Consider the following 24,554-nt stretch of genomic DNA (forward strand, 5'->3'; position numbering starts at 1 on the left):
GCACAGAGCAGTAACAGCTTGATCTCTTTGTTCCTAATGACTTTACATAAGGGGTCGATTTAAGGGGTCAGCCATCCAGAAAGAGCAAAAACAGGGCTGTGCAATTCAAGGTCACAATCAATAAGGGCAGCGGGGAAAGAGGGGGCACCGCCTGTTAGCTTCATGGGGAGAGGTCAGATTTTAAGTTAGTTAATGCTGCCTTCGCATGAGTTTCCTAGTTGAAAATTCGACGTGAAAGCCCTCTCAAATCGCATTTACCACTGGGAAGAGATAGGTGGGCCACAAACTGCTTGTCAGTGAATGGGATGCTAAACAAAATTTTGGCTTCAACAAGATTTTCCCAATAAATAGGCAAGTATAAAGCTGTTCTGTTCTTTCTGACAAAAAAAACACTTGAATGTGACAGGCTCGTGATAGTTGTATTGAAGGGGGCAGACACGGGGTCAAAAATGTCATGTTTATTTAGTTAATCAATAATTTTTTCCCAGTAACTTTCTTGTGGCCTGATGTGTCAGACTGATATATTGGCTTGGACATTTAATTGGCCAATATTGTATCATTTTGAGATTATCAGAAATTGAATAGGCTGATTAACAGAATTCTGTATATATATATATATATATATATATATATATATATATATATATATATATATATATATATATATATATATATATATATATATATATATATATATATATATATATATATATAATTTAAAAATCAATGTATTGAGGAAATATTGAATATTGAGTAAATATTGCATACAATTAAAATTATTATACAAAAATTATTATACAATTAATATATAGAATTATATATTATACATATGCATTTAAAAGGCATTTTATGATATTATTGTCACGATTTGATACAACATATCACTGTACTGAACCCACAAAAAAAATGATTGTGATACTCGAAGGTTAACAAAAAATGTACAGTTGATTAAAATGGCGACATCAGAATAAAAATATTGATTCTGAAGCTAAAAACACAATTATTTTAGACAAATATTCTTGCACTCTGTCACTGACTAGATATATTTAAAATAATGAAGGCCACTTTTTACTGGTAACATAAGACATTTTGCATTATCAGGACCCAAATATTCCCCCATTGCATTATTATTATATTCAACATTATATAGTAGGTTAATGTAGTGCTGACACTAAAACTTTACACAATACAGATTGTCACCATCCATGATACATATTGTTGCAAGTTATATTTATGTAGCCTAAATGATCACATGTCAACGGTTTGACATTTTGGTATGTTTACCAGTTGTGATTTATAATTATTTTACTGTTTATATTTTGAAACGTCTATAATGAGCTTTTAATAGCAGGTTCCATTGTGACAACTTACCCCATGCTGTGTGGCAAGATGCCCCGCTATGGGACAATGTGTTTAAAGAATTGTATATTTTTTCCAGAACAGTAACAGGGTTTTTTGTTTGTTTGGTCAAGAAAATATGACTAATAAGCCCACCCTTTGAAGTATAAAGACACGTGTGATGTCCCACATCCTTTATCTCTGTACATCTATGATTTATGGAGAGAAAAAAAACCCTTCGCTAGTTATTGGCCTACTAATTATTATTCCCTTTGTGAAAATGATGCTCTTAGTTATATGTCAGCACACACGCCCACCTTTTGAATTCGAATGCAAAAAGAACGTTAGAACACTTTCTATAATGCCCCAAAATTCTGTCTAGTTATGGGCAGCTCGCGTTTTGAGACGCAGCCACCATACAGTTAATGTAAATGTGGAGCACTGGCTCACAGCACCCCACTCGCATCCTCTTATGTAGGTCAGTGAGGAATACAGCCCACTATAGTACGACAAAACCTAATGTATATAACGAAATAAGCGCAGTGCACATCCTCTGCAGTGAATAGCCTCCGCTTCGGGCAATCCACAAACAGTCATCAAACAATAGGAGAATACTTCCTCCTGACGCGAGATATCCGCCTGTTACCCCCTCCGCAATGCACCGACACACACCTCCATTCATTCACATTCAACGCCTCCGCCTGCTACACTCACAAACCAGCGGTGACACGCAACTATTCACACTGCACACTTTAACACAACTCACGGACACAAAGACATTTATGTCTCTCACACAGTGTGCGCGTATCCGTGCGAAATTCAACGCGCGGTTTGAAAAAAAAATCTATTAATTACCGTCTCCCGCGAGAGCTATTAGGCAACAAATTGGGCTACAAATTGAATTTAATTCACACAATAATTTGACAAGTAATGTTTCTTTGTAGCCTATATACATTGATATTGGTCAATAGTGTTCAAACCGCACTGACACAACTCTCATGTTTTAAGAAACAATGCGAACCCGCGTTGAGATTGAGATTCAGAAGTGGTCCGGCACCCGTTCGCGTTACCTTGAGAGATGATAGTGCATTGTCCGTCCAGCTCTCTGACCCTGAAGCTGCAGCATTTTCCCGTTGAGAACCCGCCCGCTCATTATGTCTCTCACTCCGCTTTGTTCCGGCTCACATACTACATACGGTATAACATCCCGCGGTTGCTTGTTGTGGCTCTTTTGGGAGGTTTGAATGAGAAGCGGCTCTCTGCGCAGAGCTCCTGGCTCACATTGAGAGCGAGAGAGAATGAGAGAGATAGAGGGGAGGAGAGGAAAGGAAACACCCCCAAATGTCCACCCCCTTCTCTTGTCTTTCTCTCCTCAGCGAAGCCAGCTGTGAGTCTCTCAGACGGACTCAATCATCAAACCGATAATGCCAGATAGCATTACTGTACTGTAAGCATCATTCAGCTCTTCAGAGATGTCTCTGTAAATGTGATTTATATGGTGTTATTCAAGGCAAAAATACTAAAGTAATAGGACTGAATCAAATGAGTTTAATTTGACTGAGTCAATTTCACTTAATTAAATGAATTTGACTGAATCAATTGATATGACTCAATTAACTGAATCGAATGAACTTGGCTGCAACGGATATGACTGAATAAACTGAATTAAAATTGACTTGTCGTTTCTTGTTACCACTTTTCATAGTTATGATGCTTATGACCCTGGCTTCAGTTTTCATATAGGCCGACAGAAATCTTTCTCTTAATACCAATATCAAATGTGCAACTACAAGCCATGCGACAAGTAGGCTACACACTAAGGGTGCGTCCAGTTTCTTGTAATGTTATTTAAAGTACATTATGATAAATACATAGTTTGTTACATATACATGCAACATTTCAGACATAAAAAATATATATAAATGTTAGCTAGATTGTGTTCATTACCTGTCTAACGGTATAATAAAATAATGCTTTCTGTTTTTAAAAGCATATATCACGTGTCGTTATCGGTTATGTGTATTGAGTTGGCTCACGGGATTTAAGTTTCGTGCTTCAGAACTTCTGTTAAGGGAGCATAGTGAGCATCAATGCACACTGGGTTTTGCTGGACTTTTTAGGGAGCAAACGTTTTAGTGCACTAGAAGGATTCTGCGATTGAGACAGCCCCTAAAATGGCCGACTCCCTTGATCAGTGTCCTGACTACTGGGAGTTGAATGAGACGCACCCTAACAATGTGAGATTATAATCTGCACTACTAAAATGTAACGTAATGTCATTACATAATCATGATTGAGTCATCCTAGTTCCGTAAATGGAGTGTTTTGATGACACTTACATGGATATTGATTGATTGAGCAATTAAGATTCGTAATTTTTGGTCATTTATTCACAATAAATCACATCATGTTCTCTCATTAAAAAAAGGTAAGTTTGTTTTTATATATACAGTTTCCTAGTGCAAATAAGGGTCCAGGACATGAAGAATACATAGACATAAACCAACATAAAATGTCAATTTTTAAAAATGTATATGAGGTGTAGCTTTAAAACAATCTTTGAATTTTAAAGTCTATTAAAATCATTTTCATATCACTCACAGGCTTGCGGTGAGTTTACATATACCGTAGGGTATATACAGTCAAACTTTTGGGAATGGGTCATTGACAAACCCATGTTGATTGATCACTAGTGTAATTTTCTGTGGGATGTGTCTCTCTTAATGTCAATCGGGGTACGGCCCTGCTGTAAATCTTTCTTTTTAAATCAGAACAAGATCCAGGCACATTCACTTCAACTGCCATCTACCCAACAATTTAAAGAAACAATATGCATTTACCAAACTGTGAAAATTACATCAGCAGGCTTGGCTTTAGAAAAAAAAAGTTTATTCCTGAAAAGACATAACAGTAGAGAGAGGGACTTTGCTCTGAACATGAACAAACTACACAGCTCTGTAAAGAGGACAGCAGTGAAAAGACACTCTTCTTCTGTATAGTCAATAGACTGCTTTTCTAAATGAACAGTCTGCTTGAAGAAAGCCAAGACTCTGTTGGAACCACTGAGACGATATCATGAATAAACCTCTAAGAACAGAGGATAGCCCAGAAAGAAAGGGACAAAGAGGGTCTTCTTCCATTGCACACACACAAACGCGTGCGCGCGCGCACACACACATCCCACGCATCGAGCAGTCACACACATCGCTGGTGGCCCTGATGTTGTTTAGCGCCTAGCCAGGTGTGTGTGAGTGTGTGTCTGTTTTAAGGATGTGACAGACATGCTTGATTGGTCCTTTGGCAGCGTGCACAAAGACAGCAACTGCAGGTGTGCCAGTCTCTTGCCCGCAGTGTTGCCTGGCACCAGGAGACGACAGGGAGAAAGGGCAAGGAACAAAAGGGACACTAATGAGCAAAGAGTCCCGTATAATGAATGATTTCCCTCCCCTGCTTCTCTGATCTCCCTCTGAGATGGGGTGCTGTGGTCAGAGCGTTGAGCCAGCATATCCAACACAGCTGTAATCGAGTCATTGCGGTTTTATTGCACCCCATAAATGCTTGTGGAGACCAGTGTGTCTGGTTTTAGCAATTACGGATGACCTGAGTAACTAATGAAGTTGAGTAATTCCAATAAACACCAGTATGTAAATGTACCAGTACTTGACACTGTATGGTAAAGTCTGTGATTTTGATGATGAAATGTTTTAGGACAAAAATCATCACCATGACTATTGCTCATACTTGGTGCTAGCAATTTCAACAAGTCCCTAAGAAGTATTAAAACTGTCATGTAAGTTGTAAGAACTTAGGCTAACGTTGCTGGCTGTCGAGCAATAAAATGCGCAAAAAATTGCAGTTACTTGGAAGGAGGGATCCGATTCATGTCTAGGGACCAGAATTTCAGAGACTTGCATGTGGACTCTTTTGACCAGTAAGCAACCACCTAGAGTAGGAATTAACTAGAAAGCACACAAAACCTTGCATAACCACATAGCAACACAACAAAAACCATAAAGGTAACTCAAAATCATGGCAGCAAGTTTTGCAAGGGCAAGCAATACGTTCTTCAGGTTTATTTCAACAGCATTCCTTTTGAAGGTGTCCGCAGTTCAGAAGTAGCACACCTCTGACCTCTAACAGTCTTTCCATACCCCCTACTTCTCCCAGGATCTGTACTCTAAGCAGTCCTAGTGGTTGACTTAATTGGCAACTGTGGCGATTGTTACGGCCCCTTCCTCAACATAATGGCTGGGCACCGACTGGAGACTTTGATTTCCCTGGGAAACTGTCAGCGTTCAAGAGATGAAAGAGCAACCGAGGAACACCGAGGAGACCTGGGAGTCCTCATCCACCTTATCTAGAACTCAGGAGCTACCACTCCCTGTCTTATTCACTCCCTTCTTTTAGGAGCCGATTCCCTTGGCAACATTCGAGTTTGAAAGACTTAAGGAGCAAACAATGATTACTCAATCATATAATCCTGCAAGGAGGACTCCAATATGATTGAATAAATGAGTATCCCTGACCTGAAAGTATGCGAGTGGATGGACTGATTCCATGTGTGGGTGTGTGCGGGTGAATGAACAAACTCCCACCTATCCCCATGTTGGCTTTCACTGTATAAGTGTCACTGCTGCCAGTCTACACTCCGCAGTGCACAATGAGATCCATTGTAGGAGGGCACAGTGCTGACTGATGACGAACAGGCTACATTTCCTTAGATACACCCGAAATCTTTGGACTTTTCTGGAACACCCCAAATGGAAGTTCATCATTTGAAAAAAATTCCTAACCATTCGGCCCATAACTCCACCCTAAGAAAACTTGTCCACTTTTGTACTGATAAAGCACACTGAAAATATGGCCCCTGCATATTTGTGTCTCCCCTCCCATGAGATCTGTACAGTCTCAGAATAATGGGCTCAAGAAGTTTCCACATCTACATTAGGTGTGTATCATCAACAGTCAATGTTTTCTTTGGAGCCTCTGAGTCCTCCGTGGTGGCCCATAACCCAAAGAGTACAACCAACGTCCAGATATTTTTAAAGCTGACTTCCTTCACTGTATGATGTGGCCCTTAACCCTTCCTGTTCTCTAATAACGTCTGCAGCAAAGGAAGCATGGTACCTCTTGGTAAGAATTAGTTCCTTCTTTCTCTCAAGCTTCACATAATGTTTTATCTTAAAACACATCTTGATATGGCATGATTCACATTAAGTGAAGCATGCAACTACTACGAGGAAACCAGACTTCTGCAAAAGCCAAGCTTCTATCTGACTTAATTAAACACAGCTGCATTAAATAAAAGGTTGTTTTTTTGTTTTGTTTTTTACAAAAGAAAGACAACGCAGCTTCAAATCTAGCTCAGATTTAGGAGATATAGGACACCATTAGAGAGGAATTCTTGGAGAATAACTTTAACAAGAAGCTATTTCACCCTAATTCCCAACTTTCCATTGTAAATGACAGTAAAACTGACCTCAGGAGAAGGGGGGAAAACCTTTAAACACTCTATCCTACTCCTAAGTCTATTGCCACTGTCTATGCTGTGGTCAGACAGAAGAGCCAAACCCAGGGCTACTCCAGAACACTCCAATCTCTTTAGCAGGAGCCGCTGCGCTTTAGCTGGTTGGCTGCTCTGCTTTGTCGGGCGTTTCTTGTCCCATTTAGTCCTTTTATGAGAGAAAGGTGAGCTGATGTGACTGAGTGGCTCTCCCACAGGGTATTTTATTTTAAAGAAGGGTGAGTGTGGGGCTTGCCTTAGCAGGTGGATGGAAAGGAGAGAGAAGGAATGATGCATGACGGCTTACAGGGAAATATCAGTGAGTCCCATGCATTTCAGACCCCTTAAGATCTCATTGTTTGACCCTGTGATGTGTGAAGCTGTGTATTTGTTTGAGTGTTCTTCCTCGATTCCCTCTTCTAAGCGTTGAACATATTTTTGCAATTTTGAGAGTTGTGTTGGCAGGAAAGGCGTACATTTCAGTCTGTTCGTCGTACAAAGTTATCACATGGCTTCAAAATACTTTTTTGTTACTTTGGAATCTTGACAGCCCCTGGTCACTGTCTGCTTTCATTGTATGGAAAAATAACAGTGTGAACAAAATATCTACTTTTGTGTTTCACAGAAGAAAGTGATGCAATGACCATGGCACTTACTAAGTTTAAACTCTGGAAAAACACATCTGCTGGTTTTGAAGGACTTCCTCTCCAATTTCACTTCCACTCTTCTTTGCTCAATATTGTTTTGCGCGTCCCCTCCGCACGATTATTCCCCTGGCCCACCCAGACAGCTTGGACAGAGAAATGGTTCTGAGTGGGACTAGTTGAATGAGCTTAATCCTTTTGATGTTGGAAAACATCAAAACTTCAGTTGACTATGTGGCCATTCCGCCCCACTTTGGCCTCAAATTGTTGTGAAATTCCCCAGAGCTAACTGTTAAGTCGAGGAGTGACAGGGGCTGATAGATTGGGTTCCTTCACTGAGTCCAGTAAGGTTAAGTAGATAGTTAGAGATACACAAAGTGTTCAATTCCAAAGTCCAGCCGAAGAATTCACAGCCAGTTTACTTCACAGCCTAAGTTTCTCCAAAGAGCTGCTCAGACGTCAACACTATTTCTGTGTCAAACAACAGTTGATCATTTTTTCTTCTCCTACAAGAGAGGAAGCCCTTGCTTCTATTAACACAGAACATTTAGACTTAGAGCAAGTGAAAGAAAATGTGGCATTTGTACAAGAGTAAACTTGTGTCTTTGTCCACTTAGTTTGTTATGATTGCAACGGTCAGAGCATTTAAACGGATGGGTGTCCATCTCAAACTGGGCCAAGAGAGAGGCCAAGTCACTTTATTAACTTCATTCTCAGTTCTTCACGTCATCACCATTGTGTCTAGTCCTCCAAAGCAATTTGCTCTCACATTAAGATTTGGCTGGCATGTCGAGAGATTTGCAGACTACCCAGCCCCCCTTAAGCACCAGCTTTCAGGGCATTCAGTTGTGCCAGCTTCTCTAATCACTCTTGACCCCTTCCTTTCAGATCACACTCCTTTGGTGAGTTGAGAGGGGATTAGAGACCTTCCGGATCATTCAGTTCAAGAATACATGCGCATTTATTTCACGAGCTTAGAAAAAGGACCATGGGCAGTTGAGGATTGGAGGAACAACTGAGGGAGATTTCAATGACTGAGGTCATGATTTGCACAGTCCCAGCAGGAGGGTGTCTCTGCAGCAGAGGTAGTCAGGCAGGCAAACTCATCCTGCTTTTACTCGAACTCTAACTGGTGCCAGAGCTGGTGTCCAATCTGGAACTTTTTTTTGTGCTGCCACTGAAGAGGTTCTGGGCTGGAAAAATTGCCTCAGCACCAGCCCCTTAGGGATAGCTTACCCAAACATGAAAATTCTGTCATAATATACTTAGCTGTCATGACGTTTGGTCACATGACATCCAAGAATCAATGAGGTTTGATATTAGTAGATGTTTGAGGTTTATTTTATCATAAATTATCAATGGTTTAATTTTATTTTAGTGCTGGGCAATCAATTAATCGCATCCAAAATAAAAGTTCATGTTTACATAATATATGTGTGTGTACTGTGTATAATTATTATGTATATATAAATACACATATAATTATACACACACATATATTATGTAAACATGAACTTTTATTTTGGATGCGATTAATCGCGATTAATTGATTGCCCAGCACTATTTGATTTGATTTGAAAGAAAACTAAAGCCTTTCGTTTGAAGGCTTGCTTGCCAGAATATGCCAGTAGTGCTTTTATAAACTGAAGACGCACCGGTCAGAACCAGTCGGTTTTCGTTCCAGTCCGGTTTTGATTTTTTTTTTTTTTTACCTCTGTATAAAGAATACCCAAAGAAACCGCTGCTGTTCCATAAGCGCCACCTACTGTCAGAGAGTGAATTTACATTTCGTCTGCTGTTTTTGTTTTCTCCAGGTGTCTTATGTAGCATAATTTCACAAATCTAAAGTCAGACCATTCTGTTTTTGCTTTAAATCTGGAAATTATACAATGTAATTTAAATTAAAAAAAAACAACTGCTCCAGATTCATGTGTGTAACATCTTTGTTTGGATCATGATTAAATTCAGTGTTTGCCTCTAATTTTTAAATGGCTACAGATATATATTTTTTGTTTAAGGCCAGTTTGGTCTGTTATAAAACAAATAAACAACAAATACATTTGCTTAAAGGAAAAATAAAATTGGGAACTGGTAAAATATACACACTGCACCTTTAAAATTGGAATCTGCCATGAAAAATGTATGATCGTTGCAACGTTTTGGAGGTTGAAATTTTGAGACAGCATATCATTCTTCAAATATCTTCTTTTGGATTCCAAACAAAGAAAGTCACACAACTTGAGTGTAAATGATAACAGAGATAACAGAGTAACTTATGGTTTTTGGGTGAAAAGGATGGTTTTCCTTTAGTTGGTCGCAAACCAGGGCTTGTTAACGTCAGTGGCCATGGAGCAGGATAATGTCCTTAGCACATAAAACAACAATAACTTAGTCAGGTTGTGACGGCACAAATTCTGCAATTCCCTACGCTTCTTTGTTCCAATCAGATTTATCTTTGAAATGTAACTTTGTCATTACAGCACACAAAATGCATCTATTCCAGCTTTTCTATCTATAGCTTTAGGGCAAATGAGCAATATATGAGAATCTGAGACTAGGCGAATGGAGAAGGAATCATTGGTATATATAACGTGGCAACCTTGAGGAGCCCATAATGATGATGCCGGAAAAAAAAGCCTTCTGGGTAATGAATAAAGCAGCATAGTGATGCAATAGCCACAGTATACTACAGACAGAAAGAAACACGCTTTAGAGCCATTTAAACACAGCTGTTGATAGTCCAACCAGACTGTAATAATATAGTAGAGCCTGCGCTTTGCTGTTCTTTTCCATTTGGGAATTTTTTCACTTTCATGTTTCCCTAAAGGTCAATTTATTTTGGAGTAACACCAAATCTCATCGTCACAATTTTTCCCCAAAAAAGTCTGGCCCAAATTCAAAAATCTCTATGGAAGCATATATGATTGACAGCATTCCTGGCTAATGACAGCATTTTCATCACTCAATCCCCATGTCTCACAAGTCAGGACATGTTTTAGACAAGGGGGGTGGGTGGGGGACGGGGGTGTTTGTCAAACTTCATCCAATTAGCATCAGCCTCCCACTAGTCTGTGCTGAGTGACGACCTTCAGCCCATGTGGAGGAGTGGTGGGTTTGTTAGGGTCACTTGACTCCTTTCCAGAATCCACCTGAGATCGTGGGAGAGATGTCAGAGGAGTCATGCCTCAGGGCATGATGCGAGGTCAACACCACTGTATCAACAACATGCCAACACAGCTAAACGCTCTGGGAGAGGATGGGAAAACAATTCAGAGAAAGAGACAAAGGAATATGCATTTTGTTGCATTTGAGGGGGTGAGGTTGACGAAACCACAAGATTCATATACAGCGTTTCTGAAGTACACAACATGTTAAATGACAGAAAGTGCTTCAAAAAACTAGTTTCACTGCCTACATAGCCAGCATGCTAACCGCCATGCAACCTACTACCGATACTACCGATACCACCGTGGTTCTTGACCTTTTTGACTCCAAGGACCCCCATTGTCCAGAACAATATTCAAAGGCCCATTAGCCCTAGTTTTGTTTTCAAATCTTATTTTAAGGTGTGTTCACATTTGTCAGGTTTGGTTTGATTAAAACCAACTCTGGAGCGATTGCTCTGTTAGTTAGGGTGACCATATTTTGATTACCGAAAACTAGGACACTCAGCCTGGCAATGAGATACTCAAATGACACTCGAAGTTTACTCAAAGACGCCTTATTCATTTCAATACATTTAAAGTATGCCCCCTCTGTATGGATAGAAAACTGTTATATTTGGCCCAGGACAGGACTTGAAAACAGGACATGTCCTGGGAAAACAGGACGTTTGGTCACCCTATAGTGTGGTTCTTTTTTTGAATAAGAGTGAACGCTGCGGTGTGAACCCTGATGCACACCAAAAACAGACTGAGACCGCTGAAAAGATGGGTCTCGGTCCGCTTCCAAATAAACTCTGGTGCGGTTCGACTGAAATATGAACGCAACACTGACCAAAGACATCAAAACGAACCAAAAACACCCTAAAAGGACAGAATTCTCAAGCATACATTTTTTTGTCCATTACAGTTCGGTACAGGTATCAGAAATGCTGTCTCCACGCAGCAGATCTTCGTTTTGTGTGCAACCAAGGAATTCCTGCTGCTGTTTTGACTCCTTTACACATTTTTTAAGCTCTTCACGAGTTCTCAGCGGGTCAAAATACCATCATACGTACACACAATATTGAGCACATTTAGCCCAACACACAGCATTGGTTTGGATGTTTGGATTTTTTTTTCGGTCAGTTCGGTCTTAAAAATGACAGTGTGAACGCTAAGCGAACAGGACTAAATCTATTATTTTCTTTTTGGTCGGGACCAAAAGAACCAAGAGAACCGAACTACAAGTGTGAACACACCCCTAATCTTCGGACACTCCTAGTTTTCTCATTTTTAACCAATGTAACAATGAAGACTCCTTTCCAGAATTCACCTGAGATCGTGGGAGAGAGCCGTGCCTCAGGGCATGACGTGAGGTCAACACCACTGTATCAGCAACATGCCAGCACAGCTAAACGCTCTGGGAGAGGACGGGAAAACAAATCAGCCAAGGAGACAAAGGAATCTTATCATTTTATTGCATTTGAGGGACAGTAGGAAATGAAACCACTAGATTCATATACAGCATGAGTGTTTCTGAAGTACACAACATGAAGACAGATGACGGAAAGCTATTTTATTAGCATCAAAAACTAGCTTTGCTGCTTACCTAGGCAGAATCCTAACCGCCATGGAGCCATATTAGCGACTCATTTGGGATACACATCGGCAGCAACTCTACAAAAATAGTGCTTTGTATGAGTAATTCGTAGCTCAAACAGTAGAGCATGGCGCTAGCAACACCAAGATCATGGGTTCGATTCCCAGGGAAAGCAAGAACTGACCAAATGTAAAATGTGTACCTTGAATGCAATGTAAGTCGCTTTGGATAAAAGCGTCTGCCAAATGCATTAATGTAATGTAATGTAATGTAATGTAATTCAAAAATTGTTTGCTGTTAGTATTGCTAAGCTAATGGGACAATACCCATATAACAATACATATTTGCTACACTATTTAAAAACTACATAAAAAATATTTACAGTATAGAATGGAATGTAAGTTAACGCCATCTTGGACTTATTTTCTATGCATTATGCGATTGCCTATACCACAAAATATTCATTCTGCCTTACAATTTGGTTAAAACAGGGTATCTCAAAAGAAAAAAAAAACAGAAGATGCCTAGCTTCTGGAGCAGCCTTTCCATCAGGAGCAGGACTGTGATGGGAAAATGCTACCTCGGTAGGCAGCTCACTAGGTTTTGGGACAAAGCAACGCAATTGTGTGAGTGGTACAATGGGAGTATGTGACAGAGCAGTGCAGTATAAAATCATTATACTGTAGTAGAGAAAAGGGTTGATGGAAACCAACAGAAAAAGAGAAATACATAGAGGTGGAAGCAGACAGAGCAGATATAATATTATGACATGCCGACTGGGTCTGAACAACAGCCAGAGGCACACGGCTCACAGGTCAACTCCTCAACACAGATAAGAGCTTTGTTTGACTGCTCGCCACCACCTCTCCTCTACCTCCATCTCTTCACACTCTCATCTGTCACTCCCACACCAGCAACTGACTATTTCTCAAGCCAGTGGACAAGGCATAATAAAAGAGAAAAGCAATTGTGCTTTTCCATACAGTGTCTAGACAGTGGCTTTTGAAATTCATTACTGGTGTTTACTAAGACAAGCTTTAATGTTACTATTGCTACTTAGGGTTAGCACAATAATACAACATTATGTGTTTGTATATACGTGTACATAATATTGTATGAATAAATATGAATTTCTATAAACTTAGATTTTGGCATGTAGATAGCCACCTAGCAATCACTCAGAACACCCTAGCAACACCATAGAAACCACCCAGGACATCCTAGAAACTCCATAGCAATGTGCTAACAAACACTTGAATGCCCTGGCAACCACCCGTATAACAAAAGCCAGCTATTAAAGAGCTATGCAGGTAAACTTCACATTTTGCGACCTTTTTTTCTTATTGGTGTGATTACATTTTGTTAGAGGTCGCACTGGTGCCACCACCATGTTGCCCAACTGATACGAGCTGCCATTTCTGTTGCATATGAAAGTGGAATGAAACCACACTACTCTTTTGAGCTGTGTTGCATTTATCAGCTCAGAGCAATAATAGACAGTGCCGCACAAGCTCAGAAAAGGCACTCAAGGGCCGATCTCGAGCATGCGACACCGTTACTACACAAGGCTGAGAGATCCAGTGAGAAAACGTTTGAATTCGCCGCAGATATAGCAAGATATAGTGAAAAGCATTCAAATTCAGCGATCTCTTCAGAAATCTCTGTTATAAACCATAGATATCAAATCAAACTGCTCTTATGTGGAAACCAGGAGAAACATTGTGCCATGAAAGAACAAATTATTGAAGGCTTTTCAGTCCACAATTCACCAACGTTCACCATGGATTTAATGTAGCAACGCTAACTACCTGTAACCATGGTATTGTGGCAGAAATAGTTGAACGTTTTTACGTGATTAATTCCAGGGTTCATGCAAACTTTTGAGAGTGAAATTCAAGCACTTTTCAAGGACTTTTCAACCCTTAAACGCACACCTAGGGTCTTTACTGACCCGGGATGTCATTCACTACCCTTCCCCTCATTCATTTTTTTAAAGTTAAACCACAGAATACTATTCCTCAATCAATTCATTATAAACAATATAACAAGAAAAAAAAAATATAAAAGTTTTCCCATAATTTTTTTGTAAAAATTGTGTAGGGTCGCTAACGACCCGAGGTGTGTAACAGTGTAAGATTATTTTTTCTGCACAACAATAATTGAGTCTTTGATGACTGAATAAGTGCAGTTCACCTTTAATCCTCAAGGTGGCAATGTCTGACACAAAATGATGAAGTGACGTTTCACTCACCGCAGGCAGAAAACAAAAGAATAGAAGAATCATCATAAAAACTTGAAATGTCTCAGAGATTTACTGCAGAGCAAGAACTGAACGCTGTCAAATATTACTGTCACTGTCACTAATGGTGACTCTGCTGAAGAAGCTGTCAGAGATCTAAATATTGATTTTGAATACGTTGAAATCTTTTGAGATTATGTTTGAGATTAATATGAGTCAGATGCTGAATGTACTGAAATGAGCTCTGACGAGGACAGTGATGATGGTATAAAACATCTGCTCAGACTGAAACCATCCAAGTTCCAACAGGTAACAAAATATTCTTTATTTTATTATTTTATAGTTATTTAAATATCAAGAGAGTTTTATACTATTGCGGCAATTCGAGATCCTTCCGTGTTGGATATAGATCCGGGTCGCTAAAGACCTAAATATGTAATAACGATTGCCGAAATATTCATGCATTTAAGGGTTAAAGTGCTTCAAAGTTAATGTTATTTTTAATGATTTGTAAAAGTAAAAGTTTAAAGATGTAGGAAAACTAACACTTTGTAGCGAACAAACACTTTAATTTGTAAAGACACAAAATTGCCACTTTAACCAGTAGATGGTGGCATAGGAGAACTTAGTGACTTATTAGCAATTTCCACTCCCTATAATATATGGACAAAAGGAAGTCACAAAGTCTTATGAAAAACCTTTTCTTTTCTTCAAATTGTGACAGAATTACATAGAAAGCAAGTTTTATAATCACTGAAGCTGACGGTCAGTTCAGTATAGAAATGGTACATTTAATCAGAGTAGAATATTTAAACGTTTAGGTTGTTGTATGTTACTGTTGTTAATAAAAGTTAATTCAATCTGCATCTTATTTCAAGCTCAGTGCTTTACTGTCAAATTCCCAATAAACAAACATTTAATATTATTAGTAACTGCTCTTATGCATTACTAGCACTTAATTAAATTTATGATTAAAAATCGCCCCAGCGCTACCAAAGTCTGGAGCCCTGTCACCCGCCTGTTCTCAAGAAGAGCACTAGCGATGGCTGCGGTCTTTAGCATCCTTGTTAGCAACCCTGCCTCCCGTTCCAGAAACGCCGGTTCGAATCCCGCTTGGAGCGCTGAGAGTAGAACCGGAGGGGTTACACTAGCATCATGTTGACAAGCATACAACAGTCAAATGATGTGGCCAGATGGGGCATTTTGCTCAAGGGCTCCAGACACAGGAAAGAAGAGCATTATGCCAGTTTGATTGTCAGGATCTCAAAAATCCTTATTTTTTAGTTAAAATCTCTTTACACACCATGACTTCTTAACAGCCTTTAATGCACACTAAATGTACATTGCCATGACTGGATATTTGCATCCTTGCAGATGTTGTAAGGGGTAAATCCACATAGTGCTTTTAGTTTAAATGGTTTATTTGAAAAGAGATGCTCCGCTGAGCTAGAGCACCATCAGGGCATTCTGAAGCCACTAATGACAAAAGCATTCACAGCATGAGGAGTTTTAGTCTGGAAAACCAAGCCCGGATATTTGCTGCGGCTTCCGAGGTGGCAAGAAAAGCGCGAATAAAGAGGAAAAAAGCGCCGGGTTTGGTGAACAACGTCTGTAATGTGTGTTTAAAAGTATTTTTGTTTCCACGACAAGTGGCAAAATGACTGATGTAACATTTTTGCAAATAATAAGGTCCAACTTTGCTGGAATATCTACAGTGATGACAGATTCCTCAATTTGAATACAGCAGATGGGAGGAATATCATACTTTCCAATGTTACATTTTCTGATATATAGCCAAGAAAACAATCAAATGATAATGCAGTGCCACTGCTGGAAGACAGACATGTGGGTTAATTGGAGAATTAATTAGATTTTCTATCTTAAGAGGAAACAAATGACTAAGAACTGCTGAAAATAGGCCAAAACAGCAATAATTAATTCACAAATATTGTGTTAGTGAATTAAATGTATGTATTAAATACATAATGTATTGTTATCTTAAAAAAAGCTGTACTTGATATTGTCCCCAGTGTTGACACAAAGTAGAAGCACATATTTAAATTACAACAAAGGACGACCAAAAAATTAAATAAATAAATGATATCTGAAGGCCTGTCCTTACCAATGAACGCTCAACTGTAAATGACATAGCACATTTACTATCATCGCTGGTTCCTGGTCTTTGTTATTTTTACTCTCCGAAAGCAGTAGAGAAATTTTCATTAAATTTTCATGGGTTTCAAAGTGATTTCCCTCTCACTTGAACACAACATTATAATGACAGGAAAGAGAATTGATTTCACGGTGACACGAGCAAAGCATTTGAGACCCCTGGGCAGGTACACAAAGACTGTCTGAGAGCAGAAGAATAAAAACAAAGGCCGTTTTAACCACAGGGTATTCAAAAAAAAGATTTTTAAATAAAGCGTTATTTCTACATTTTATATTATATCATTTGTACTGACTCCAAACAGTTTTTTATGGAATTGGTTGCCTTTTTTCCAACTAAATACACATTATTTTTGCATAAATATACATATTACAAAAGTATACACTCAATATGTAGATCATAGAAAATAAGAGCACAGGTTTTGTAAATTACACAAATTTAATAGGACCATGTATGGCATGTATATTTTCCTCCAGCACACCCACAAACCGCCCCCTCCACACATCCCCACAGGGGTAAAGAGCGCTGGCTAAAGAGGGCACGCGACAGACAAAAGCTCTCCAAGCTTATGATCACTTTGATGACAACAATGAAGCTATTCTCCAGCCGCCTATCCTGCAGACCGCTACCCCTGCCGATCTCACGCCGTTTAGTGTTGAATTAGTCTGCACTCATCCTATGTCCTATGGAAAATGTGTGTCCTTCCCAGTGCCCCCGGGAACCTGTGTCCATTCTGTTTTGATTGGTGATGGCGTGGGAGAGAGGAGATAAGGTTTGTCACCCACAGAACTACCTTCAGCTTTACCTCCACAAAACGTGAGGTCACCACTGGCCTTACAACAATAGAGAACTGTTACTTTTCTGTAGCGCTATCGTACTATCATTTCCATCAGAGTACCAGAGGAGTATGAAGACAGAACTGGAGAAAAAAAGGCAAAAATTGGCAGATTTATTATTGTTTATATGAAATATGTGATGAACACAAACTATTAACCTGAATAATTTATTAATTAAGACACTACAGACAAAAACATTGTTCTTTCATTCACTGGTCAATTCTGTGATTTTTAGCTATTTTTCTTCCATAACATCAGACTAGTGGAAAGAAAACGTTCAAAATACACATTTTATTGCACTTTATCCGTTTGTGTCTGTAGATTTATATACGATACATACCTTATATACAAGGCAGTTTTCTCAAAATAGTTTTTTCCTCCTCTTCAGCAGCACTTTCATACACCAACATTTACAGTTTGATTTCTATCTACACTCACTGGCCACTTTATTGTGTACACCTGTCCAACTGCAATATCTACTCAGCCAATCACATGGCAGCAACTCATTTAGGCATGTAGACATGATCAAGATGATCTGTTGAAGATCAAAATGAGCATCAGAATAGGGAAGAAAAGTAATTTAAGTGACTTTGAACGTGGCCTGGTTGTTGGTGCCAGACGGGCTGGTCTGAGTATTTCAGAGACTGCTGATCTACTGGGATTTTCACACGCAGCCATCTCAAGGGTTTACAGAGAATGGTCTGAAAAAGAGAAAGTATCCAGTGAGCGGCAGTTCTGTAGGTGAAAATGCCTTGTTGATGCCAGAGGTCAGAGGAGAAGGAACAGACTGCTTCAGATGATAGAAAGACAACAGTAACTCAAATAACCACTCGCTACAACCGAGGTCTGCAGAAGAGCATCTCTGAACACACAACACTTCCAACCTTGAAGCAGACCAGCGACAGCAGCAGAAGACACACCGGTGACACTCCTGTCAGATAAGAACAGCAAACTGAGGCTACAGTTCACACAGGACACCAAAACTGAGTCTGCATTCAGACGGTCGAGTCAGAATTTGGCGTAAAACAACATGAAAGTATAGATTCATTCTGCCTTGTATCAACAGTTCAGGATACTGGTGGTGTAATGGTGTGAGGGGTATTTTCTTGGCACACTTTGGACCTCTTAGTACCAACTGAGCATTGTTTAAACGCCACAGCCGACCTGAGTATTGTTGCTGACCATGTCCATCCCTTAATGACCGTGTATTATCTTCTGATGGATACTTCCAGCAGGATAATGTGGCGTCTCAAAGCTCAAATCATCTCAAACTGGTTTCTTGAACATGACAGTGAGTTCACTAAACTCAAATGGCCTCACAGTCACCAGATCTCAGTCCAATAGAGCAGTTTTGGGATGTGCTAAAACGGGAGATTCACATCATGGATGAGCAGCCGACAAATCTGCAGCAACTGCGTGATGATATTATGACAATATGGACCAAAACCTCTGAGGAATGTGTTCAGCACACTATTTGAATCTCTGCCATGAAGAATTAAGGCAGTTCTGAAAGCAAAAGAGGGTCCAACCCGATACTAGCTAAGTTTACCTAATAAAGTGGCTAGTGAGTGTATATTCTGAAGGTACAGAAGGGCTTGTTTAAGTATTATTTGCCTGATTTATATAACATTTTATTCCTAAAAAAACATGGTGATGCTGTACAGCCAATCATTCACAATAAAAATAAAAATCAGATTGCATACTACCACGCGTCCATCACACGTGTGTGTTTATATCGGGGTTCATGCATTAATAATCAAGTGTTTGCCTGCTGTGGTGTATTATTAATATTCTGGAGTGAATTCTCCCAGACGAAAGAACACAGAGCACTGCTGGGAAATGAGCTGAAGACAGAAATGTGCAGGTTACACCCACAAAACACACACAAACTGACCACAGCTGATTGCTGCATGATCCCCCAGAGACCGTCCTGCAGCATCAGAGGTTCCACACCACATCGGTGCAGAAACACACACACATACACACACACACACACACAGGGTGGAGGTACATCATGCGTGCTGGCTCAAATTAGCAGCGCAAGTTTGATCATCCTATTGAGTCAGGGAAACCTTGACTGATTCCAGCTGTTGAAATGACCTCATACCCAGCGGCTCTAAGATATCACAGGACCTAATGACTCATCCCGGTTACCCCTTTTTACTAACAACCCCAATTACCCCCCACGGCTAACTGCTCCCACTCACTAAATTAACACTGACAATGGCACATTACAACCAAAATCACCAGCGAACAACATCAGAATGCCATCATTAGACCTCAATTAACCCCTGGAAAGGAAACATGTTGAAACACAGCAGAGATTCAAATGTCATTTGTGAACAAATCGGCTGCTTCAAAAAAGAATGAAAAACATAAATCACCAGATGAAGTCAGAGACAGCTAAGCCTCTGAAGGAAATGGAAGCGGTGCTTGCCTGTGGAAAACTATACGTCTCGATGCTAGGACAATATCTTTTTATTGCTTTTTTATATATACACACCCAGCCATCCACGTGAAGTAAAAGAAATCGTGAATCATCAGACCAGGCCACTTTCTTCCATTGCTCCGAGGTCCAGTTCTGATGCTCAGGTGCCACTGTTGGTGCTTTCGGCTGTGGACAGGGGTCAGCATGGGCACCCTGACTGGTCTGCGGCTACGCAGCCCCATACACAATACAAAATGCTGGTTCTGACACCTTTCTATCAGAACCAGCATTAACTTCTTGAGCAATTTGAGCTCCAGTAGCTCGTCTGTTTGATCGGACCGCACGGGACAGCCTTCGCTCCCCACGTACATCAATGAGCCTTGGCCGGCCATGACCCTGTCACCGGTTCTCCACTGGTCCTTCCTTGGAGCACTTTTGATAGACACTGACCACTGCAGACCGGGAACACCCCACAAGAGCTGCAGTTTTGGAGATGCTCTGACCCAGTCATCTAGCCATCACAATTTGGCTCTTGTCAAACTCACTCAAATCCTTACTCTTGCCCATTTTCCCTGCTTCTAACGCATCAACTTTGAGGACAAAATGTTCACTTGCTGCCTAATATATCCCACCCACTAACAGGTGCCGTGATGAAGAGATAATCAGTGTTATTCACTTCACCTGCCAGATCGGTGTATATATGTCAGATATTGTCAAAGTCTGTGCAGTTGAGGGATATTATGCCAAGTGTACTTACACACATTGTCCTGTAGAGGGAGTAGGAGGCAAGTTAACAGAGCCTGACCTTTATAAAGCCTTTGACTGGGCTGTGACCTCATTATTAACCACAATGCCGAGCTTCTTCATCTATTTCCACAGCAGAACTACAGGACTACAGGCTGATGAGCTTCTCTTCTTGAGCTCTTTGAGAAAACGAGGTTAGAATGTATGACACCCACAGACAAAGACTCGGAGCCAATAGCAGTATATCCTTGTTTGTCTTCACGCATATTCTTCACATGGATGAACAGCCTCCACATTACCACCACGACAACAGCATCACTGCTAATATGTTTGGGCCTGAACCAGATCTTACACTACAGACGCATGAACTCACACGCTAATGTATTCCCTGAAATGCGCGAATAAGTGCAGCCATGCAGAAAACACAAACACACACGCGGACAAACACACAGATGATGTGTAACAAGCAATCCATGCCAACTGCTCAAGCTCTGGGGAGTCTGTGAAGTTCAACTCTGTCTATTCATCTGATCCACCGTGCCACAGGCAAACACTACGCCTGGGTGCAGTAATTCTCTCCTTATCCATGAGGTGATGTTTGCCTCCATCTTTCCCAGTTGTGACTCATGTCATGCCTCGGTACTCTGAAAACATTCTAGTTCACAGTGTCATTGTTTTTAAACCAACAACACTGGTTTGGATTGATTACCAGTAATAAAGTTCCATTTTAAACACAAACGTAATCGAAAAACTTGAAAAGAAGCCTTAAACAACACTAGACTTGTTATTTGGAAATTTTTTTAGTAAACAATCACTCAACAGGTTACAAATCTAATGTAATTTGGTGATGCAATTAATTTCTATTTTTTGGAAGGTAGCTCCGCCCACTATACATTTCATTGGTTCCAATTCCAGGTCCAAATAACTGCATATAAAACATTAGCACTATTGTAATACTACTATGTGTATAACTTAGCTAAATAAATAAACATCCCACAACTCAAATCTACAGTTTACTTAACACACATTTTAATCACAGAGCATAATTAGATTACAAATGTAGTTTCTTTTGTTCAGCTACAAACTTCCTCAATCTTCATCACCCATGATATATTGAATCGTTGAACACAATCTCGTTGTGATTTGTAACTATTTAGCGTTTCGCTGAATTGGAACCATCTCATTCATATGTTTTCATATGATCTGCTTACGGCACACTGACGGGCGGGTATAGGGCTAAAAATGAATTCACGTGAAATTGCCATCTTGTAAAATAGCCTACTTGTTTTTTCATGAGATCAGGTGGAATTGTCTCTAGAAAGCATATCATGGCCTCATGGTCTGTTGCTTATTTTGCTGGATTTACACAAATGGAAAGATCTTTATTTAGATATGCTCTTTAAAGTTAGCTGCTGCTAGACTTTATTGATGCATCACTTTGGGCGTTATTATTACTACATTTCTCTTTCTTTCATTGTTCTTCCTTTGAATTTAGTTTTAATATTATGGTGGTTGCTGTTGTTGTTTGATGATGATTTATGATGTACTTTTCCCAAAGAATACAAAAGAAAATAAAAGTTACAGTGTTAAACATCATTAAACAACACAATTTTGGCTTTAAGATTGGGCAGAGATTGTATCACTGGAAGCATCTACGTTTGAACAACACAATTCAGGGCTTTTCATGGACTGAAGTTTTTCTTGCACTTGTATGTCCTGTAAAGACCCTGTGAAATGGTGGCTATAGATATAGATGTACACTATATTGCCAAAAGTATTGGGACACCCCTCCATCATTTAATTTAGGTGTTCCAATCACTTCCATGGCCACAGGTGTATAAAATCAAGCACTAGGCATGCAGACACTTCTACAAACATTTGTGAAAGAATGGGTCTCTCTCAGGAGCTCAGTGAACTCAAGCGTGGGACCGTTATAGGTTGCCACCTGTGCAATAAGTCCGTTTGTGAAATTTCCTCACTACTAAAAGCATTTGGGAACAACAGCAACTCCATGAAGTGGTAGGCCACGTAAAATCACAGAGCGGGGTCAGCGCATGCTGAGGCACACAGTGTGCAGAAGTCGCCAACTTTCTGCAGAGACAATAGCTCCAGACCTCCAAACTTTGTGTGGCCTTCAGATTAGCTCAAGAACAGTGTGTAGAGAGCTTCATGGAATGGGTTTCCATGGCCGAGCATCTCAACCAAACCTTACATCACCAAGAGCAATGCAAAGCGTTGGATGCAGTGGTGTAAAGCACGCCGCCACTGGACTCTAGAGGAGAGGAGACGTGTTCTCTGGAGTGTCCAATCACGCTTCTCTGTCTGACAATCTGATGGACGAGTTTGGGTTTGGCATTTGCCAGGAGAACGGTACTTGCCTGACTGCATTGTGCCAAGTGTAAAGTTTGGTGGAGAGGGATTATGGTGTGGGGTTGTTTTTCAGGGGTTGGGCTTGGCCCCTTAGTTCCAGTGAAAGGAACTCTCAATGCTTCAGCATACCAAGACATTTTTGACAATTTCATGCTCCCAACTTTGTGGGAACCGTTTGGGGACGGCCCCTTCCTGTTCCAACATGACTGCGCACCAGTGAACAAAGCAAAGTCCATAAAGACATAGATGAGTGAGTTTGGTGTGGAGGAACTTGACTGGCCTGCACAGAGTCCTGACCTCAACCCGATAGAACACCTTTGGGATGAATTAGAGCGGAGACTGAGAGCCAGGCCTTCTCATCCAACATCAGTGCCTGACCTCACGAATGCTCTTCTAGAAGAATGGTAAAAATTCCCATAAACACATTCCTAAACCTTGTGGAAAGCCTTCCCAGAAGAGTTGAAGCTGTTATAGCTGCAAAGGGTGTGCCGACTCCATATTAAACCCTACAGATTAAGAATGGGATGTCATTAAAGTTCTTGTGCATGTAAAGGCAGCTGTCCCAAAACTTTTGGCAATATAGTGTATCTTGTGGCTAGATCTGTTTCTGACTGTGAGATGAATGATTTTGGTCAATTTTGAATGTACTGAAAGTTCAATTTGTCAAATTTTAGGAGCATATGATCTCAAAGCTAACAGACATGGACAAAAACACCAGAGTGAATGAATGACAGAGCTAGATTAGACTAAAGTTTAACACTGACTAACACTTACTCACTACTATGTAATTCCAGTACTTTTGTGAGTCAAGCAGTCATGGTGAGTCAAGATGATTTATTGGACACTAGTGTACAAAGCCTGTCATAGTGGAAAGGGGCTTCAGTCTCTGTAGGTGCTGGGATTGATGGTGTTTCAAAGTAGCATGTAGCGTTTGAATGATGATTCAGAGGGATGAGTTGGCTGGGGGGTCTCTGCCACATATTTACTTTCCTTTTCAGCCGTATCTTTTCCTTTTTACAGCCTTCTCTTCTCCACGGGTTTCCTTACGGATCAGAGACCCCCCTAACTGACTAATAACAATCGCTTCAGGATACCATGGCAACTCACAGCCCTTGTGCTTCGTGACTTTTGACCCCACTGGGATCTTGGGTTTCTACCTGCTGCACAGGACGTCCTGTATGAGGTATGGCTGACTGTCTGCATGGAGGTGAAAGCCTGTCTGGTGACTACATGACCCCTCAGGAGGGGGAAAAGGGAAACAGGAAATTTAGGATTATGTCTTGACAACTAATACGGCAGAAAAATGAGCAGCACATGCGGTTTGATGAAGAACCTCAAAGTTGGACTGTGTGAGATCTGATATTCAATGTAAAGTTGATGAAGATATAAATATACTATACGACCTCATTGAGACAAGTTTACAGTGACAAGTTCTTTGTCTGTCGGAACTAAAAGCGAAAAAGCTGTGCAATATGACACAATTATAACAAATCAGAACATATTTTGGACCAATCATATTTCATTGTGGGCGGGGCTACA

General features: G+C 40.3%; 1 protein-coding gene across 2 annotated transcripts in view; it reads right to left on the reverse strand.

Moving 5' to 3' along the window:
• The window catches only part of nav1a (neuron navigator 1a), a 134,597-nt gene that overhangs the window by 61,386 nt on the left and 48,657 nt on the right, over positions 1-24,554 (reverse strand). The window contains exon 1 of one of the 2 annotated variants that reach the window (XM_079802942.1): positions 2,409-2,615. The exons of the other annotated variant lie outside the window; for it this stretch is intronic. Within the exon in view, the coding sequence (XP_079659068.1) occupies positions 2,409-2,491 (83 nt within the window). The 5' untranslated portion in view covers positions 2,492-2,615. Of the gene's footprint in view, positions 1-2,408; positions 2,616-24,554 lie in introns of those variants that run through there. 2 annotated transcript variants of the gene reach the window in all.

Source organism: Gobio gobio (assembly GCF_949357685.1).
Source record: "Gobio gobio genome assembly, chromosome: 21".
NCBI lineage: Eukaryota > Metazoa > Chordata > Actinopteri > Cypriniformes > Gobionidae > Gobio > Gobio gobio.